This window comes from Monopterus albus, unplaced genomic scaffold, assembly GCF_001952655.1.
Source record: "Monopterus albus unplaced genomic scaffold, M_albus_1.0 scaffold6.1, whole genome shotgun sequence".
In the NCBI taxonomy this organism is placed as follows: domain Eukaryota; kingdom Metazoa; phylum Chordata; class Actinopteri; order Synbranchiformes; family Synbranchidae; genus Monopterus; species Monopterus albus.
The window spans coordinates 6,860,017-6,877,994 of record NW_018127886.1 but is presented as its reverse complement, the minus strand read 5'-3'; the positions used below and the strand labels follow the sequence as shown (position 1 = coordinate 6,877,994).

General features: G+C 41.0%; 1 protein-coding gene across 5 annotated transcripts; it reads right to left on the bottom strand.

Moving 5' to 3' along the window:
- Positions 1-2,375: 2,375 nt before the first annotated feature.
- l3mbtl1 (L3MBTL histone methyl-lysine binding protein 1) lies at positions 2,376-17,253 on the bottom strand. 5 transcript variants are annotated; one of them, XM_020616885.1, is made up of 22 exons: positions 17,025-17,253; positions 15,654-15,849; positions 13,894-14,081; positions 12,994-13,123; positions 12,239-12,401; positions 11,352-11,490; positions 11,145-11,193; positions 10,845-10,933; positions 10,305-10,409; positions 9,996-10,131; positions 9,164-9,255; positions 8,867-9,018; positions 6,539-6,624; positions 6,310-6,395; positions 6,020-6,130; positions 5,615-5,756; positions 4,991-5,093; positions 4,591-4,779; positions 4,464-4,513; positions 3,679-3,836; positions 3,518-3,580; positions 2,376-3,231 (listed from the first exon to the last, which is right to left on the bottom strand). In XM_020616885.1, exons 2-22 carry the CDS (start codon positions 15,817-15,819, stop codon positions 3,097-3,099), a joined length of 2,532 nt encoding a protein of 843 aa, XP_020472541.1. In that variant the 5' UTR covers positions 15,820-15,849; positions 17,025-17,253; the 3' UTR covers positions 2,376-3,096. The 5 variants fall into 5 exon arrangements, with proteins under 5 accessions (XP_020472541.1, XP_020472550.1, XP_020472521.1 ...); XM_020616894.1 differs by lacking the exon at positions 17,025-17,253 and adding an exon at positions 16,411-17,018; XM_020616865.1 differs by lacking the exon at positions 17,025-17,253 and having other exon boundaries at positions 15,654-17,018.
- Positions 17,254-17,978: the final 725 nt, after the last annotated feature.

The following is a 17,978-nucleotide window of genomic DNA, read 5'->3' as shown; positions in this document are numbered from 1 at the left end:
GTTTAAAGACTTACAAAAGTACTCTTGTTAGAAAAATAATTTCTCACGTGTTTTTCCATAATAAGCTTTTAAATCATCCAGCTAAAAAAACTTAAATTTACTCCATTTCCCTCACTGAAAAATCCAGATTCTATACATGTATAGCTAGGGAAGTATTTTTATTCCAAAACTTTGGACATAAGAGATTATGAACAGTCAGTGTATTGTATGGGTGCTAGAAATGATGGGTTTGCATGTCGCGCTTGTGTACTTTGCATATTAAGCTACTTTCCCCAGTCAGCAAATAAATGTAAAAAAAACGCATGTTGTTCTGCACAGTGAAGGTCAAACATTCACTTTAAGAAACAATAAGCAAAACCACTTTTGCATGGAGGGGGAACTTAAAAAAACATTTTTGCACTTTTCCACTCCTGCAAATAAACATACATTTATTTTAAAAGCAACAGTGGCTAGTCTCCTTACAATCTTATTTCTTGATCAGTTTCATTTTGCTACGTCTGGCTGCAGCAGTGGGTTATCGGTGACGGTTTCTGGAACATGAAGATAAGCAGTGAAAGCAGAAAGGGTGTGGAAACACTGTGGATGACAATTAGTCAGTGAGGAATGTGATATAAGAAAAGTCAGTTCATAGACAATGATAGGCTGTAACGCAGTGGGCTGCTGCACCTGCTCAGGAAACGCACTGTGTGATCCTTCAAATAAGACAAAGAGCCTGTAATCAGACAAGACAGCTTTGGACATTTATTATTCATATGGAGTAAATGACATTTGTGACCCAAGAGTATGTTGAAACACACACGCTGGCGTGCACGCGTACACACACACACACACACACACACACATTTACTTGTACTTCTATCTTTGTGAGGACACTCCTTGACATAATACATTTCCTAGCCCCTAACTCTAACACTAAACCTAATTTTAACATGAACCCTAAAACCAAATGTTAACCCTCAAAAGGAAATTTCAGAAAGTGAGGACTGGCCAAAATGTCCTCACTTTCCAAAAATGTCTTCACTCTGTAGCAAAAAAAACAAAACAAAACAAAAAAAAACCTTTTTTTGGTCCTCAGTATGTACCAAGTACAAGAACACACATGCATACACTCACAAATCCCACCAGAGAGACACACAAAGAATACTTGAGATTTCAAAAGCCCTTAAAATATTCCCCTAAAATAACTTTCATCTCACAATATCAAATCCATACAGTATTTTTAACCTATTCTGACATAAATGTAAACATTTCAAAAAAACACACTGAATGGATTTTCCATCACATGTAAACTGCAGAGAGCTCCACTGGCTCGATATCAAATCCAAGTTTATAGTGCAGTAATGTGGATTTTTGCACTCTCTAGTGACCAAGTGTGGGAATCTTTGTGCAGAATCCATTTGGTTTTCACAGTTGTGCTAAATTGACGAGACAAGGTGTCCTATTCATCTATTAAGAACTTTTAAAAAAACAATTTTCAAAAAAAAGGTTATAAACAAATTTAAGATTTTTTGCATATACAAATACAAACTCAAACACTATGTTTGTTCTCTGACTCAGCTTTTAAAAAGTTCTCAAGGATTTCTCTTATCGTCTGCAAAACTGTTTCCAGCTTTTTACAGTCTGAATAAAGAAGCTTATTTAACTTCTACTGTATTCTTTTACAGTGTTAGAATTAGTCGGATAGCATAAAGAAGCTCTAATATTAAGTGTTATTGAATACAGTACTTCTGTCTCAACTTTTCTATTGCACAAAACTTGAAGCTTGTAGGAGCCTCACTGGCCTACTGCATTTAACGTTCGCCCACAGTCCTCCCAGCTCTTCCCTTTTAGCCAGCCTTCACATTTCCCTCAGTCCTATAGATTAGTCCTATTAGTACATCCAGTATTTCCTTGTTTTTCTCTATTTTGCTGATTTCCCCCTGCAATGACAATTTAGTCAGAATCTGGGTGTGGTACTTGTAACAGTTTGGTCACATCTAAGCTGTTTTCAGTCTGTCAGGCTTGGAGAACAGTCTGTGTTACAGCTTGCAGAATAGGAACTCTTCTTACTCAGGAAGTAAAGGTACTGACAATAATTGTTTCGGGGCATCAGCTTCATGGATGTGAGCAGCAGCAGGATGCTGAAGAACCAGAAGCAGGTAACCCAATATTTCCATCCTCCTCCACTTCCAACTCCTCTGGTTTGAATCTTTTGCACCTTGGCTGACGGTTTTGTTTTTCAATTACTTCCACTCAGCCTTGTAATTTAAAGTCACCATAAAAACAGGTGCTGTAAAATGTACTTAAAGCTGCAGTATGTAACACTTTTCCAAATATTTTTGTTGTAGTATTGGAGTATTTTTGCTCCAAAACTTGTTTTAATGTGGAGAGGTGCTGTCGAAGCCTCCTGTGACCCAGACTCACTGAACAGCACTGGCAGAGAGATTAGTTCCTAAAAGGTTTTGAGTGAGATTAGCATCAATAACCAGTCCAAGATTTTCAGTTATTACTGATTAATCAATAAGTTTTGTTGCATTCTCATTTACTGTAATTTCATGAGGGCAAATGAACCTGAAGAGCTGGACGGAGCATGGCGGAGCGTAGCAGATCGTAGAAGAGCATAGTGGAGCAGGGAGAGGGAACGCTGGGCGGAGCAGAGTGGACTGATTTAGAGTTTCATACTAGTGCTACCTTAAGTTACATACTGTAGCGTTAAGGCTTCACTACAGACTGTAGTGTAGCACATGTGAAAAACTGCCAGTGACATTCAGGGGTTTGGTTATGACAACTCAGATTCCAGTTGTGAAAACATCTGCTGTTCCCCCTCAGCTGCCTCTGCCTCCTTCTTTCCGACCTTCACACTGATTTGTTCGTCGCCTTTATGGCATTCCTCCATTACTCCTAAAGATATTTGTATTTCCTAATGTCCCTTCTTCTTCCAACCTCTCCTTTATTTCTACCTATATCCCCCTCAACCTCTTTCTCTCTTTCTCTCTCTCTGATGGGTTCAGGATGTCAAACACATGAAAACGGGGTCAGGGTCTTTTCCCTGCAACAGAATGAATTTGGCACATGATGATCGACAGGCGCAACACTCCCCAGTGAATAAGGACAAAATCACTTGAGCCCCTCGTCCGTGCTCTTGAACATGAGAATGGCATTGGAGATCTTGAGGGCAGGGCCAAGCTTGATGCTCATGATCTTCACAATGTCAGTCTGGGTCAGCAGGAGGAAGGCCTCCCCGTCAATCATCTGGAGAGATGCAGACACAACAGTGCTGATGTAACTGGTCGTGGAGGCAAAAGAAAAGGTTGGTTTTGTCTGCCATGGATACTTAATTTACAGTAAATGAGCTAATCATAATAGCGCATTTTCTTTGAGACAGTCTGAGATCTAAATTTCCCACATGGTCAAATATGATGCACTGGCATTCACTGACATTTGCTAATTAAACTGATTATTCATCAGTTGCAAACATGACAAAGTTATGTGATTGTTGCATGAGTTATATTTATTCACACATGCTTGGTGGTCTCACCTCTTCTTTGAAGAGACGAGCCTGTTCTTCGCACCCAATTAGAGTTTGGACAAATCTGAAGACCTGCAGCACATGTATAGGAGGTATCAAATAATCAAAACAGTCAAAGAAACCTGAAAAATCTGGAAAAAAAAGAGAAATAAATGATGATATTTCCTTACCTCTTCAACGCTCCATGCTGCCACCTGGTTGGCGTGAATGCCCTGAACGCCGGGCAGCAGCTTGCAGTGCTGCTCCCAGCACAGAGACAGAGTCCTGTCCGACTGTCCACTTAGAGCCGACATGAACAGTGATGGATACACACCCTCTGAGGACATGTCTGACGTAACACAGACATAACACACAATAACATGTTGACTTATGAAGACAAATGTTTCATCAGACTGTCTAAATGCCAAGTGTGTCTGACCATGAATATGCCAAAATGTGCTTTTTGGCACTGGGCAGCGTACACTCGACTGCACTCTAAGCCACGCTGATCACGAAACTAGAGCCCTTAAATGGAAGAGGGCCGTCATTAACTGTGAAAATATTCTAACCACTAGTTTGCTACCCTGTATTTTCAAATTCTTATTCCTAAAAAATCTAATTTTTCTTAAATGAGCTGTTGCTGCCAAATTGTGCTACATCTTGCGATAGATATGACTCAGATACAACATTCACATCTGCAGATGACATGAAAACATTTCAGTGACTGTCAAGCTGATGTGTCTGCACTATCACACCCACAGCAAAGCTACAAACGCGAATTAGGTCTGTGGGTGTGTTTACAGATGTTATTTCTCTGAAGTGCAACGGCCGCACAGATAGAAAGCTGTTTAAAGTGGAGGTGTCAGGCTGTGGGAGGTGATGGACTTGACTACTTGCCATCAAACTGCTGCCCATATCTCGTATGTTAATTAAATCCACTCAAAGTAGGATTTTTATTGTCCATTTCTAAACTCACTCTGGTAATCTCTCTGTTGGTTCTTCCTGTATTTGGGAGGACGACCAATCCTGCAAGTAGGGGAAAAGATTCATGTGAGACAAAATCAAACCTGCACACATGCAAGCACACATAGACAGGCCTTAACCTGCCACGGTAATGGGTCTTCTTGGTCCTCTGGCCGAAGAAGAGGTTCCTCTTGCACTCTGAGTCTGACAGGTCAGCCTTCAGCCTGCCCTGGTTACGCTCCGCCAATGGGCAGCCAGATATGCAGTGATGGGCGGTGAAACGACCGGTCACATGGCCTGAACCATCACAACCAGGAGTTGGACACTTCCTGTTTCAAAAAAAGAGGTTCGCTTTACTGTCAAACGGATATCTGCCCTTGGTGCATTTGAAGAAACTCTGATGAAATCATTATTTTAAAATGTGTTTTAAAGTTATTTAATGGACAAAATTGATGTTAGGTATTGATGTGTAGTTTGAATGGCTGCGCCCGCGAATGACGCATCATTAAGGGACCTGAGGGTGTTGAATTCAGGGCTGACCTGTTGTGGAAGCTGTACTTGTTGGTTCTGGGGTGGCTGATGGGTTTACAGGGAACAGAGGAGGGGTAGGTGGACTGGCCTGTAGCAGGAGGCTCCCTCACACCTACGTACAGAACATCCAAATACAAACAGATGAACCCTCACATTTGAGAGATTATGCATAGAATTAACTAGAAATACATATGTCAGCAAATGACATGGATTACACTTTGAAAAAAACTAGCAATAAAAAGAGTGATTAATAAGTGATGTAAAAATAAATTAATCAATATAGTGATCAAATGTTTAAAAGGGATATTATAACTGCATTTAGTAATCAATAAAAAGCAATGGAGCGATTCTAACATAAAAAGTAAAATCAATGAATCAATTCAACAGTTCAAATGTTAAGTTAATAAAAGAACCTCAGAGCAATTCTCACTTCAGTTAGCATCTAATTTACCAGTTGTTTGCCTCTTTTACATTTCTATTTTAAGTTCTATTATTATATATACATGGCATTGTGGGTCTGGGGGGGGGGCTACATTTAGCTCAACTCAATTTAATGCTATCAGGAATAACTTTGATTTGCATTCTGAAGAACACTGGCTTCCAGTTTTGACTGAGAGCTGTGTTGATAGCTACCATGTGGTTGCTGTGTTTTGGGGTCCCGTGGGGGAACTTTAAGTGGGTGACCGGTCGCCTCACACCAGCCCGCTGGATGAATGTCGGGGTGATCTGAGTCCATCCACTCATCATAGATATGACTCCAGCCATCGTAATGGACCTGAAGGAGGAATAGAGAGCACATATAGTGCACATGTCCACACACTCCAAATGCACCCAGCTCAGCCTGTATAATGGGTCTAGGGCAGGTGTGTACAGATGTACATTCCAATATAAGTATATGTCAGTGCTAATTCCACTGGACATGTTAGAACTATTAGCACCAAGACTCAAACTAACAAGTCCACTTGGTTCAAGCTGTAACGGACTTGACAGAGCTGGCGAAACATTTGACACAATGACCCACACATGCAGGACCATAACCTTAATGCGGTGAGTCTCGACGTCCTCCACTGTGGCCACTCTAATCAGACCAGGACTTCTCTTGTCCACAGCCTCAAGTTTCATCTGAGTCTGGAAGCTGTGCGGGGCACGCTGGAGACAGAGCAGAGGATGAGAGAAAACACCTTCAGTGGCTTGCAGCATTCTTTGCCCACACTGTCACTGTTGGGTTTTGCTAGCCCGTACCACAGAGAGACACTACAGCAAAACTAGGGTGTAGTGATCCCCTGCAACACCAAACCAAAAACAGTACATTGATTCTCTGGTCTCACCACTTTAAAGGTGTCAGCAGCCACCGCCTTGGAACCAGTCTCCTCCAGGTAGTGAGACCAAGAGAAGCGGCCCTGGTCTGGGTAATCTGGCAGAGCAAAAAAAAATAAATTCCCCTCAATCAGTGAATACAAAGCGATCATCCCGTACATTGTGATTATATTATGTTTTGAGGTTCATGGTCCATGTTATAATTATGACATGATTAAATCAATGATTAACAGGACACACATTTGTCACCTTGAGGTGGTGTTAGGGGCAGGTTCCTCTCCTGGCACCAACCAATAGGGTGAATGTATGGACTACTGGCGTCACACCTGCATATCAGCAGCATCACCCAGTGTTGTTATAAAAAAAACTTTTTGGGAGTTTACAGTAAAATCAGTAGAAACAGAAATGACAACAGATAATAAACAAGCGACGCTGCAGTTTGGTTGTTTCACTGTAAAGAAAAAAACTCCACTAAATGAGTTAGGAGGCTGTGCAAAACATGATTTACAGTGGTGTGAAAAAGTGTTTGCCCCCTTACTGATTTCTTATCTTTTTGCATGTTTGTCACACTGTAATGTTTCAGATCGTCAAACAAATTTATATATTAGTCAAAGATAACACAAGTAAACACATCATGCAGTTTTTAAATGAAGGTTTTTATTATTAAGGGAAAACAAAATCCAAAACTATAGAGCCCTGTGTGAACAAGTGTTTGCCCCCCTGTCAAAACACTGGTTTATCGCACCTGAGTTCAATTTCTCTTGCCACACCTGTTCGCAATCAAGAAATCACTTAAATAGGACCTGCCTGACAAAGTGAAGTAGACCAAAAGATCCTCAAAAGCTAGACATCATGCCGAGATCCAAAGAAATTCAAAAACAAATGAGAAAGAGAATAATGGAGCTCTATCAGTCCGGAAAAGGTTATAAAGCCATTTCTAAAGCTTGGGGACTGCAGCGAACCACAGTGAGAGCCATTATCCACAAATGGCGAAAACATGGAACAGTGGAGAACCTTCCCAGGAGTGGCCAGCCGACCAAAATTACCCCAAGAGCGCAGCGACAACTCATCCAAGAGGTCACAAAAGACCCCACAACAACATCCAAAGAACTGCAGGCCTCACTTGCCTCAGTTAAGCTGAGTGTTCATGACTCCACCATAAGAAAGAGACTGGGCAAAAATGGTTTGCATGGCAGAGTTCCAAGACGAAAACCACTGCTGAGCAAAAAGAACATAAAGGCTCGTCTCAGTTTTGCCAGAAAACATCTTGATGATCCCCAAGACTTTTGGGATAATACTCTGTGGACAGACGAGACAAAAGTTGAACTTTTTGGAAGGTGTGTGTCCCATTATGTGTGGCGTAAAAGTAACACCGCATTTCAGAAAAAGAACATCATACCAACAGTAAAATATGGTGGTGGTAGTGGGATGGTCTGGGGCTGTTTTGCTGCTTCAGGCCCTGGAAGACTTGCTGTGATAAATGGAACCATGAATTCTGCTGTGTACCAAAATATCCTGAAGGAGAATGTCCGGCCATCCGTTTGTGACCTCAAGCTGAAGCGAACTTGGGTTCTGCAGCAGGACAATGATCCAAAGCACACCAGCAAGTCCACTTCTGAATGGCTGAAGAAAAACAAAATGAAGACTTTGGAGTGGCCTAGTCAAAGTCCTGACCTGAATCCAATTGAGATGCTGTGGCATGACCTTAAAAAGGCAGTTCATGCCCGAAAACCCTCCAATGTGGCTGACTTACAACAATTCTGCAAAGATGAGTGGGCCAAAATTCCTCCACAGCGCTGTAAAAGACTCATGGCAAGTTATCGAAAACGCTTGATTGCAGTTGTTGCTGCTAAGGGTGGCCCAACCAGTTATTAGGTTTAGACTTTTTCACATCACTGTAGATTTACTCTGACCATCAATAACACGTTTTAGAGCTGCCAACCTGATGCTAGAACAGTCTTTACTGTGGATTGATCTCACACTCAGTTATAGCTTTAGACTAACTGTGAATCAAGTTGCTACATGCACTGTGGTGACGACAAACTGTCCTTTAGTGGCCAAGTTTAGACTAATGCAGGACCAGCACAACTACACAGTTGTTTTAGTTAATCAGCTGATTAGACTCAGCTTTAAGACTCACTACAAAATGTAACGTAAAATAAAAATAGACAAATTCAGAACTAAAAAATACTCTTAAGCAAATCTAATAAGCAAATTTACAAAATTATATACACATAAATGATTTTATTACAATATTTAATCTAACACTGTGACCTAATAATAAAGATGGAAGTCATCCAACACTACCGGCTCCAACAAGTACACAACCACACAACAGACGACATGAAGTGAAAACACCTGTGTGAGAGGTCCAAAAATGTGTAAGGGTCTTAAGTTAAGCACAAAACCTGGGCCACAACCCTATTCTGCAAATTCTCAATGCACATTTATCAATTTCTTAGCTTGTTACACCGGTTTTGTTACAGCTGCTCGGTATCATATTACTTCTAGATGCTTTCTTCAATAATTTCCAAAAGCCTGTGTATGCGGAGAGATTTTGAGGCTCACCAGTAGTCGTACGTGTCATCCCAGTTATCAAAATGAACCAGGAAGCGGTCATCCACCACGTCAGTGACAGTTGCTACACAGATGAGAGAGGGGTTCATACGGTCAACAGCCTCCAGCTTCATTCCTATCTCGAAACCACACTTCACATCCATCTGAACGGAAGGCACAAATATTAGAAATGACATGGCCAGTGCACATAAGGAAGCAGAGACTCGCAAACGAGCTAATAAATGATATAAAAGAAACTAAGTGCTGTTAAAATATTGTTTTTTTGTTGTACTGTTTAGTTGCACTTACCCTCCCAGGACTGGCAAAGAGTTCTTTGGGAGCCACTTGTGCTTTAGTCATTCTCAGGTAGTTGGCCCAGGTAAACTCCTCCTCTTTGCAGCCTGCAGGAAAGACAGGGATACAGAAGATTCACATATTTAAAGGAACAATTCAAACTATGCCAGGAGATGTTAGCTTAGCATAAAGACTGGACTCACATACCAACACCTCTAAAGTTCACTGATCAACAGTTTATATATCTTATTTATACCTTGTCTGTTGACGAGATACATTGCTGCACGTAACCCCCTTTGAAACCATGTGTTGTTTTTACACTTCAGTTTTTATACGCATTAAACAAACAAGATGTAATGTGTTAACGGTGAGTTTTAGAGGTGCTGGAAGGTTCGTTTTTGCTGTTCTGTGTGGACGAAGCCAGGCTAGCTGTGTCTCCCTAAGCTTCATATTTAAATGGTCTTACATAGCACTTTTCTACACACTGATGCACACTTAATGTACTCTACGCTATTTTGCATTCACACACCGGTGATATCATTTGGAGCAACTAGTGTTTCAGTGTCCTGCTAAAGGACACTCTGACATGTGGACTGGAGAAACTGGGGATCAAGCCACCAACCTTATGGTGAGGGGACAGCCTGCTCTACCTCCTGAGCCACTGCCACCCTATACAGGGTCTTCACATGTGACTCTCAGTGAGAATGTAAATAAGCATATTTCCTTTAAAGTTGAAGATTTATCTTGAGAAATGTAAAAACAAGCATAAATGAATAACAGGATATTTCATTTAGATTCTTTTAAGTCTTTGGGTTTTCAAGGTGTCCAGAGTGTTGTCACCTCTGACCTTTGGGAGTGTGCAGTTTGTGGCCCGTGCTCTCACACCACCCTGCAGGGTGGATGTCAGGGGAATTGGCATTCACCCAGAAGTCGTGGCAGTCGGAGTAGCCATCAAAATGGAGCCGCAGCCGGTAACCACAGACCTGGATGATGACATGATACATGAGAGCAAAACAAAGCAGGCTGGAACAGGCAGTGCCGGGCTGAACTCCTCCTGCATGTAAAGCAGTCTGTGGGTGAAGGGTGATTTTTAATCCTAAATAATCAGCCTGGCCATTAAAGGTCCATCCACTGTGTTAATGATCCTCTGGCTCACCTCGGCCACAGTGAGGACGAAGTACATGGACGGATGCTGTGGGTCGATGCCTTCCAGCTTCATCCCCTGTTTAAAGCCGTTCTTCACTGTTGGCACTCTCTGGGACTGAGGGCACGGGATAAAAGATTAACTATTACAGTACCCAACACAGAGAGTAATATAAAATAAAGTGAAAAGACATTATCCTTGTGGGGAAATTGAAACAGGGCAAGTAACAGAGAAAAGATAAAAGTGCAGCAAATGGAGTAGTGGAGATTACAGGGTCTATGTTAGAGAAATACATGAGTTTAAATCTCCCTCAGCATTACACTCAGTAATAAAATTACTATATTAATAGATGCTTTTGGTTGCATACATCATTCTCTTCCCAGGTACATTCAATTGATCATTTCCTCCCCTGACATTACTGCTACCCTGTAAGGATAACTGCGGGTGTAGTAAAAGAAGTATTAAAATATCATGGGTTTGCTGGGCGAGCTTGTGTGGAAGTAGCATTAGCTCCGGTTTAAGCTACAGTCTGAATCTGAAATGTTAACATACCTCTTGGAAACACATATTGGGAGCAGCAGCAGCTTTGGTTTCCTGCAGATACTGAGCCCACGTCCACTGCTCTGTCTTACTGTCTCCAGCTTGGCCAGAAATAACAGTTAGTTAATCCATTTATACAATGTGCATCACAGCAAGATAATACTGGCAACAAGCTTGAACTGAAGGAAACTGGGAGAGGGGAGGGGTTTAATAGTAAAACAGATGACAAAGTCAAGAAATGGGCAGATTCCCTGTTTTACAGTAAAGAAATAAACAAAAAAGGACTAAAATGCAAACAATTATTAGTCCAACCTCCTCGGATGTGTCTTCCATCTGCTTTAGAATCATCCATTTTCTCATCCTAATAAAAACGTTAAAAAATTGCATGAGTAAAAAGGCAATATAGTTACTTGAAGAAGAAAAATATTTCACACTATTTATTAAATCATGCATGTTTGACTAAACTCATCAGGCACGAGAGCATATAGTTATCTCTCCAGATTAAGAAAGCCATCCCACCGTGCCCTCAATGTCGGAGTCTTCCTCAGAGGGACTCAAGTACTCCTTCCTCTTTCTCTTCCTCATGGGTTTCAGGTGGTCAGGGTTAAGGGAGGAGACTCTTCCACCTGCCGGCACCTTCTCCACCCCAACACTCCTCCTACGGTGCAGACAGGACAGATGCAGTGTTCCTCAAGTTTAAACACATCACTATACTGTGACCTGTTTCCTTATGTTATATATTCATGACTTTTATGTTCACCCTTCACACTCAGCTGTAGACTGGCTTTGGATTCTGTGTACCTTATCACTTCAGACCAGGTTTCCCAGAATGCCTATAAACAACCCCAGTGCAGTGATGGTGAGAGAGCTTGTTGCTTTTAACCAAACATGGGCCCATGTGTGTGTTTTGCACTAGACTTTGACATACAGATGCTCCTGTTTGGTGGGTGCATTAATAACATTAAGTACAAGCACAGTAAAAACCCAACAGTGGCATCTACATACAACACCGCAGCATTTTACACAAACATCAAGACACCACAGGGTGCATGGTGCACCACCAAAACATATTTGTACCATTGTTTTCAGTGTTCAGAGGACACATGGGACTACACCCAGAAGCAAATCTGCCACTCTAACTAGCAACTGGTACCAGTACTGCCACATTTAATGGAGGAATGACTCAATGAAACAAGAAAAAGACATCAACCAAAAAAGGCAAGGCAGAAATGCACATCATCAGTGGTTCCTACATCTCAGTTTTAAACAGTATGTATAATGAATGTGTACCAGGATACATGACTGAGTATTCTAATACACAAAATGACTGACTGCTAGTGTACATACAGTATGTGCATAGAAATGCACGTGTGAGCATTAAGGTGAAGCAGCCGTTACAAACACACTTGTCAGTGATGGGCTCTCTGCGTAGCTCCTCTGTGTAGACCCTCTGAGGTCTGAGCTCATGGTTCTGTTGTCCCGGTCCAACATAGACTTCAGGTTTGACCGGCACCAACCTCTCTGGCTCCACAACTGCACCTCTCACAGAGCTGACAGGGAGTGACACATCTGAAATTTGATACAGATTTAAATTTAGAGTCTAAATTAAATTCTGCTCTTCTCTTGTGCTCTTCATTGATTATTTCATTGAATTCATGTGAATGCAGTTCCAGCACTATAACTGAATTTCTGGCCTATTATTATTTTTGACTATTTCCACCTGCAGCTGCACTCGCTCCACTTGTCAAGAGCAGCTCTGCTGCAGCTGATGTAATTATTTCTCATTTCTGTTTAATATGCACACAAGTGATCACTGACAAGGGCATGCTGTGAATATTTAAAATAAAGGTGCAGCCATGTACAGAAAGTAATACTCCTTAACTACCATAGTACATGAAACAAAGGCAAATAGACTAATTTTTTTATTTGTGTCATACAAGGTCTTTATTTATTAAATATGTGCTATAATATAAGAGAGGGACATATGGTACATCTCAAACCAAAGCAAAGTAATATTTAAAATTATTTCATTTTGTGCCAGATGTTGGAATTGGCAGCTGCTGGTTCTGAAATGTTTTCAGCGTTGTGCGTGCAAAGTGAACACTTCAGTAATGTGTCCAGTCCCTGATTTTACTGCGTCCTTATGTAACTATGAGTCTACCTGGCTTATCTGCTGGAGCACTTTCTGCATCAACCGTACGTCCAGACATCCCTGCTGCTAGTTCAGTGGTGTTGCTGGTGGTCCCTGGGGTGATCAGTGTGCTCAAAGTACCTACGTCACTCACACAGAACTGCACACACACGCACACACACACACACACACACACACACACACACACATCAATGGACCCATCAGTCAAACCTATTTTTCCCTCTTCAAAACAATTTATCAGACAATTACAAAATATGCAGTGTGGCCTGTTGTGGCTTGGTTACTATGAGGTTTCAGTTAGTTTATGTGGCAAAATTCTCTATCAACTACAAAGGTCATGGGTGAGTGATCAGATTATAACCTGTCCTCAGAGCATCTCAGGTTGTTTGTTATGATTTAAAAGCTTTCTGATGAAAACCTGATTACCCAGTATGAACGCGGTAAATGCACAGCGTGAGTGGGTCTACTAATCAGTATGAAGCTCTAACTGGGTTACACTGCTGCTGGAGTTTCTGCCTCTAAACAGCATATACCAGTTGTGATAAATAAGAAAATAAATTGCTCTCTCCTACAGTACATTCAAAGCCGAAATGTAACAAACACTGATGGCAAACATTCTAGTTGGTACATCATTATACTCAAAAAGAGCCACATTAAATTATTATTAAAGGTCGTTCATCCAGTTATGGGATCTTATGATTTAGACATCGGGGGGGGGGATCGTTAAATCATGGGCACATGGGATCAGGTACATGTCCTTTTCTGCCACTGTCCATGCAAAATTCTGCCCATGGCTAGAAACAATTACACACAAGAAAAAAAATGTATATTGACACTTATTATTAATGTAGTTGTAATCTCTCAGGCTAAATTCGTGCAGTGGGCCAAATGCACTAAACATCACTTTACCTTGAGGTTACTGCTGGGCAGGATGGCCATCCCCTCCTTCCACTCTAGGACGTGGACGATGCTACAAGCCCCGCCCACCTGTGCTGTCAGGGTTGGCGTGGTTGTCTCATTGCCCCTGCCTCCTTTACCTGGGTCACCCATGGCAACAGCTGGAGTCACCTCCACCTTCTGATGGGTGGGAACAGGAGCTAAGAAGACAGATAGCGCTATTGATTCACTTTCTACCCAAGCAGCAGAGTTTATCATGTCATGTTTTAATTTTATTGCACGATATGTTTCCTCTTTTTCCTTCCTTTGTGTAACTCAAGAGAAACCTTAAAAGAAAAGCAACTTGCTACTGGAGACCAGTGTTTCTTCAGAAATCCAACATAAAATAATTTCAAATAGCACTCCACCAGTTTAACGTTGCACTTCTACAACACAATGGTCACCTTATAAAAAGGATCCAAACAAATGCAGCAGAACCAGAGATATTGTCTCTTTTATTCCACACAATCCTTGGCCTTGTCTAAACCTGGAGCCTAATATACAGTACATTATCTACAATGCAACATGTAACAGCTGCATTGTGCGTAACGTGTTGTTCAGTAGTATAACACAAGAGAATCTCATTCACCTGAGATTCTGCTGTGTAACAGCTAATGTAGCTTGGAACTGCTGCCAAGACAATCATGAAGTTGATATGCAGCACTAACACAGAATTTTGCAGACACTATACATAGTGTGTAATGCTAACAGTTCAAGTTGTAATGGAAAGCTGCTACACTGCATTACAGCAGTAAAGCAGAATGCTCTATGCAGCAAACAAAGATGAGAGCAGTGGTGAGACTGAAGCAACTGACCGCTCTAACCACCATGTGGTCGCATATTAAGGTATGACAAGTATGGCTGCAACTAACAAGTATTGGCATTATTGATTAATCTGACAATTAGTTGTTTTAATTAACAGTTTTGTCTATGAAATGTCAGAAAATGCCTATTATGTCTTTGCAGAACATGTGACATCTTCAGATGGCTTGTTCCATAGGTTCAGAAGCCTACAGTATTCAGCTGCTGCTGTATCACAAGAGGAAGAGTACCATTTGTTTTTTCAGTTGAAAAATGACTGAGATGATTAACAGATTATCAAAGTATTTGTTAATTTTTTTTTTATCAATTGACTATTCACGTAATTGTTTCAGCTCTATGGAAAGGTATTTTATTGATGCCATACGTAACCTCTTATATAAATGGACCGGCAGGTCAATTTGTAATATCACAGGAAATTTATCCAATCCTGCAAAAATATCCACGCTCACAAATAGTGAATTTCTAAATGTGTCCTAATTTAGATTATGACTGATGGGTTTTTTTTTTTTTTTACCCAGTTTGTATTTAATCTTTTTTCCTGCAAGTTTCATTTGGGGGCTTTAGTTCACCCAACTAATACCACATGTGTGACTTTATTAAATGAGTAATTATAAGTCTCCTTGGCTTTGAATATAATTCCAGTAAATGAGATGAAACACTGCGGGGGTGAGTTTTGAAAAGGAAAACACACAGAAAACAGCTTAGCTGTGAGCTTTCATTTTAGCCCAGCGTTGGTCACTTAAAGCTTACTGTCGCTTTTGAATGTGTTGCCTGATCCTCAGTTAAACGAGGTCAATGTCAGTGTCTTTCTTGCTCAGCCCTTAAGCAGGGTATATATTGTATATATTTGCTGAGACATCAGCTTGTTCTAGGATAGTCTATCTAAGCCTCACCACCAGAGCTGTGCTCACCTGGTAGCAGCAGAGTTGTGGTGGTGTGGGGCTGGGGTCGAGCCTTCTTGGCCACACCGTCACTGCCACAGATGAGGACAGCTTCGCTGGGGGACGAAGAGGATGGGTCCAAAGGGGTGCGGTCGGGTTCTTTAGATGGTGCCTCCATGTTCACTTTGGCACTCATAACAGTGTCCCTGTCCCTTACTGCGGAGCGCTGAAAAGCAAAGAATATGAGGGACAGTACAAAGTACAAAGATGTCATATTTTGTAAACCCCTCCACAGATTTTGGGCTGTAGTGTAAAAATAAAGCTGACTGACCAGAAATCTACAGTTAAGCTATTACAGATCCTCCATTCTGCAACTCTTCTCAAAATGTTTTTACAGTGGTTTTGTCCCACTTTTATCATTAACTATAAGGATATTACCGTGGTATTTACACACTGCATAAGAGCATCAATAAGAAGGGGGGAAATAACTATAATAAAACACTTGAGCCGACTTTGGTGCTACAGTGTTTCTGAACACATAACATTCAGTGACACCACCATATTTACATAACATAACCATAGGGATAAGGAGAATCCTGCTGATGGACACTTTTTCCTCTTTATATTTACTGCCTCCCATTTTTCCTCAAAAACGGATTTTACACATATGAACTAAGATTTTTAAATTTTAAACTAAAAGATAAAACCAGAGAAAAAAGACTTCAATTTTTTTACTTGGGTGTTTCCTTAAAGTTAGACAAAACAATTTTCAGGAGTGCCATTTTACACAATAACAGCAGAGCAGAGATGCCTTCCTCCATCAACAACCACGACCCCATGTGACTTTTTAACAGCCATCCATTAGGCTACCTAGAATAAAAAAGGCAATAACGGTGACACACCAAGTCTACACACGCACAAAACTACAGCATTTCACTTAAAATGGCGGAGGATGTGAAATCATTGAGGCAAAAAATGTGTAGAAGCAGTCTCTCAAATCCTGTGAAAATCCAATTTACTGAAATGTTAAACCTGTCACCCATTCCGCCAACATCCCAAATGAATGAGCATTATTTTCGGCTCACAACAAAATAAAGCATGCTGTATATTTTACTAACACGGGGGTGACTCTTTCTACAAATTTAAAAGTAGGTGTTAAACCCGATTAGCTTAATTAAACGCGTGCCATAATCAAATATACATTTTTTTTTTAGATGAAAAGCTTTCTGGTTGATTATATCCGTAACACCAAAACGCTTTACGTCGAGAAAAAGCATACTGACACTTGTCCCTTAAAAAACCTCTAATATTAAAAGACGGCTCGTGTCTGCTTCAGTTAGATTAAAATTGTAAATGTTAAATTAATTCATGGTTGCAGATGGGAACTGAAATTTGGCTTACCAGCTCTGATCTCCTGCGGCTCGTGGGCTCCGACTGCGCATGCGCTCGTCCCCAGTACAGTCACCGCTCGCTGACTATAATGTAACGCTAAGACTTACAAAGCAAGCGCTCCACTTTCACAAATGGTCGATATGTGAAAATAATGTAGTGCTTCATCGATTTAACTGGAGACCTTCAACATCCGCCCCGTCGCTTTTTGTTAACCTCAAAGATAAACAAACTGCTTCTATGTGCATCTACAATCCACGGATTTCCTCCCCATTTCTGAGTACACTCGATGAAAGAGCATTTATTATATAATTAGTAGGATATAGGTCATATCGATACTGCAGTAAAGGTTTTTTGCAATCCTGACACAAAGCAACATCAGACGACAAGATTTCTCATTAAGATCTTTAATTGGACATACAATAAAAAAGAACATTGTTAGATACAATGCATATGGAGAAATAATGTTTTATAAGATACAGGGGGCTGTGTTCAGTGGGTCTGATGATCAGACCCCCCCCCCCCCGGGAAATGTCAATGGATTCATTGTTTGAATACAAACACCAGATCTAGCTGCATACGTTAAACAAGCAGAGGCTTGACAAAAACCCTTAAAGCCTCTCAAAGGAAACTTGCAGGAAAAAGGTTAAATACAAAGTGAAAATTACTTTATCGGAGGCTGCGGTCAGAAGAAACACTGGACAAAGTCTGTGGCAACAACAAACAAATCAGTCCGATGCCGATCGCAAGGCCTATGTACAGCTATAACCTAAGTTGTTCAAACATGAAATACAAACCCTTATCATATTCTTGTAAATATGCAGTACAAGTTCCTGCATCCCAGTTGTGCACTTTAGAGCTCCACAAAACCCCAAGACTTAACTATTCCTTGACAGATCAATTATTGAGGCCGCAGTTCAAAAACCAAAACCTGCTCCAATGCTGTAGCCAAATGTTACTTTTCTC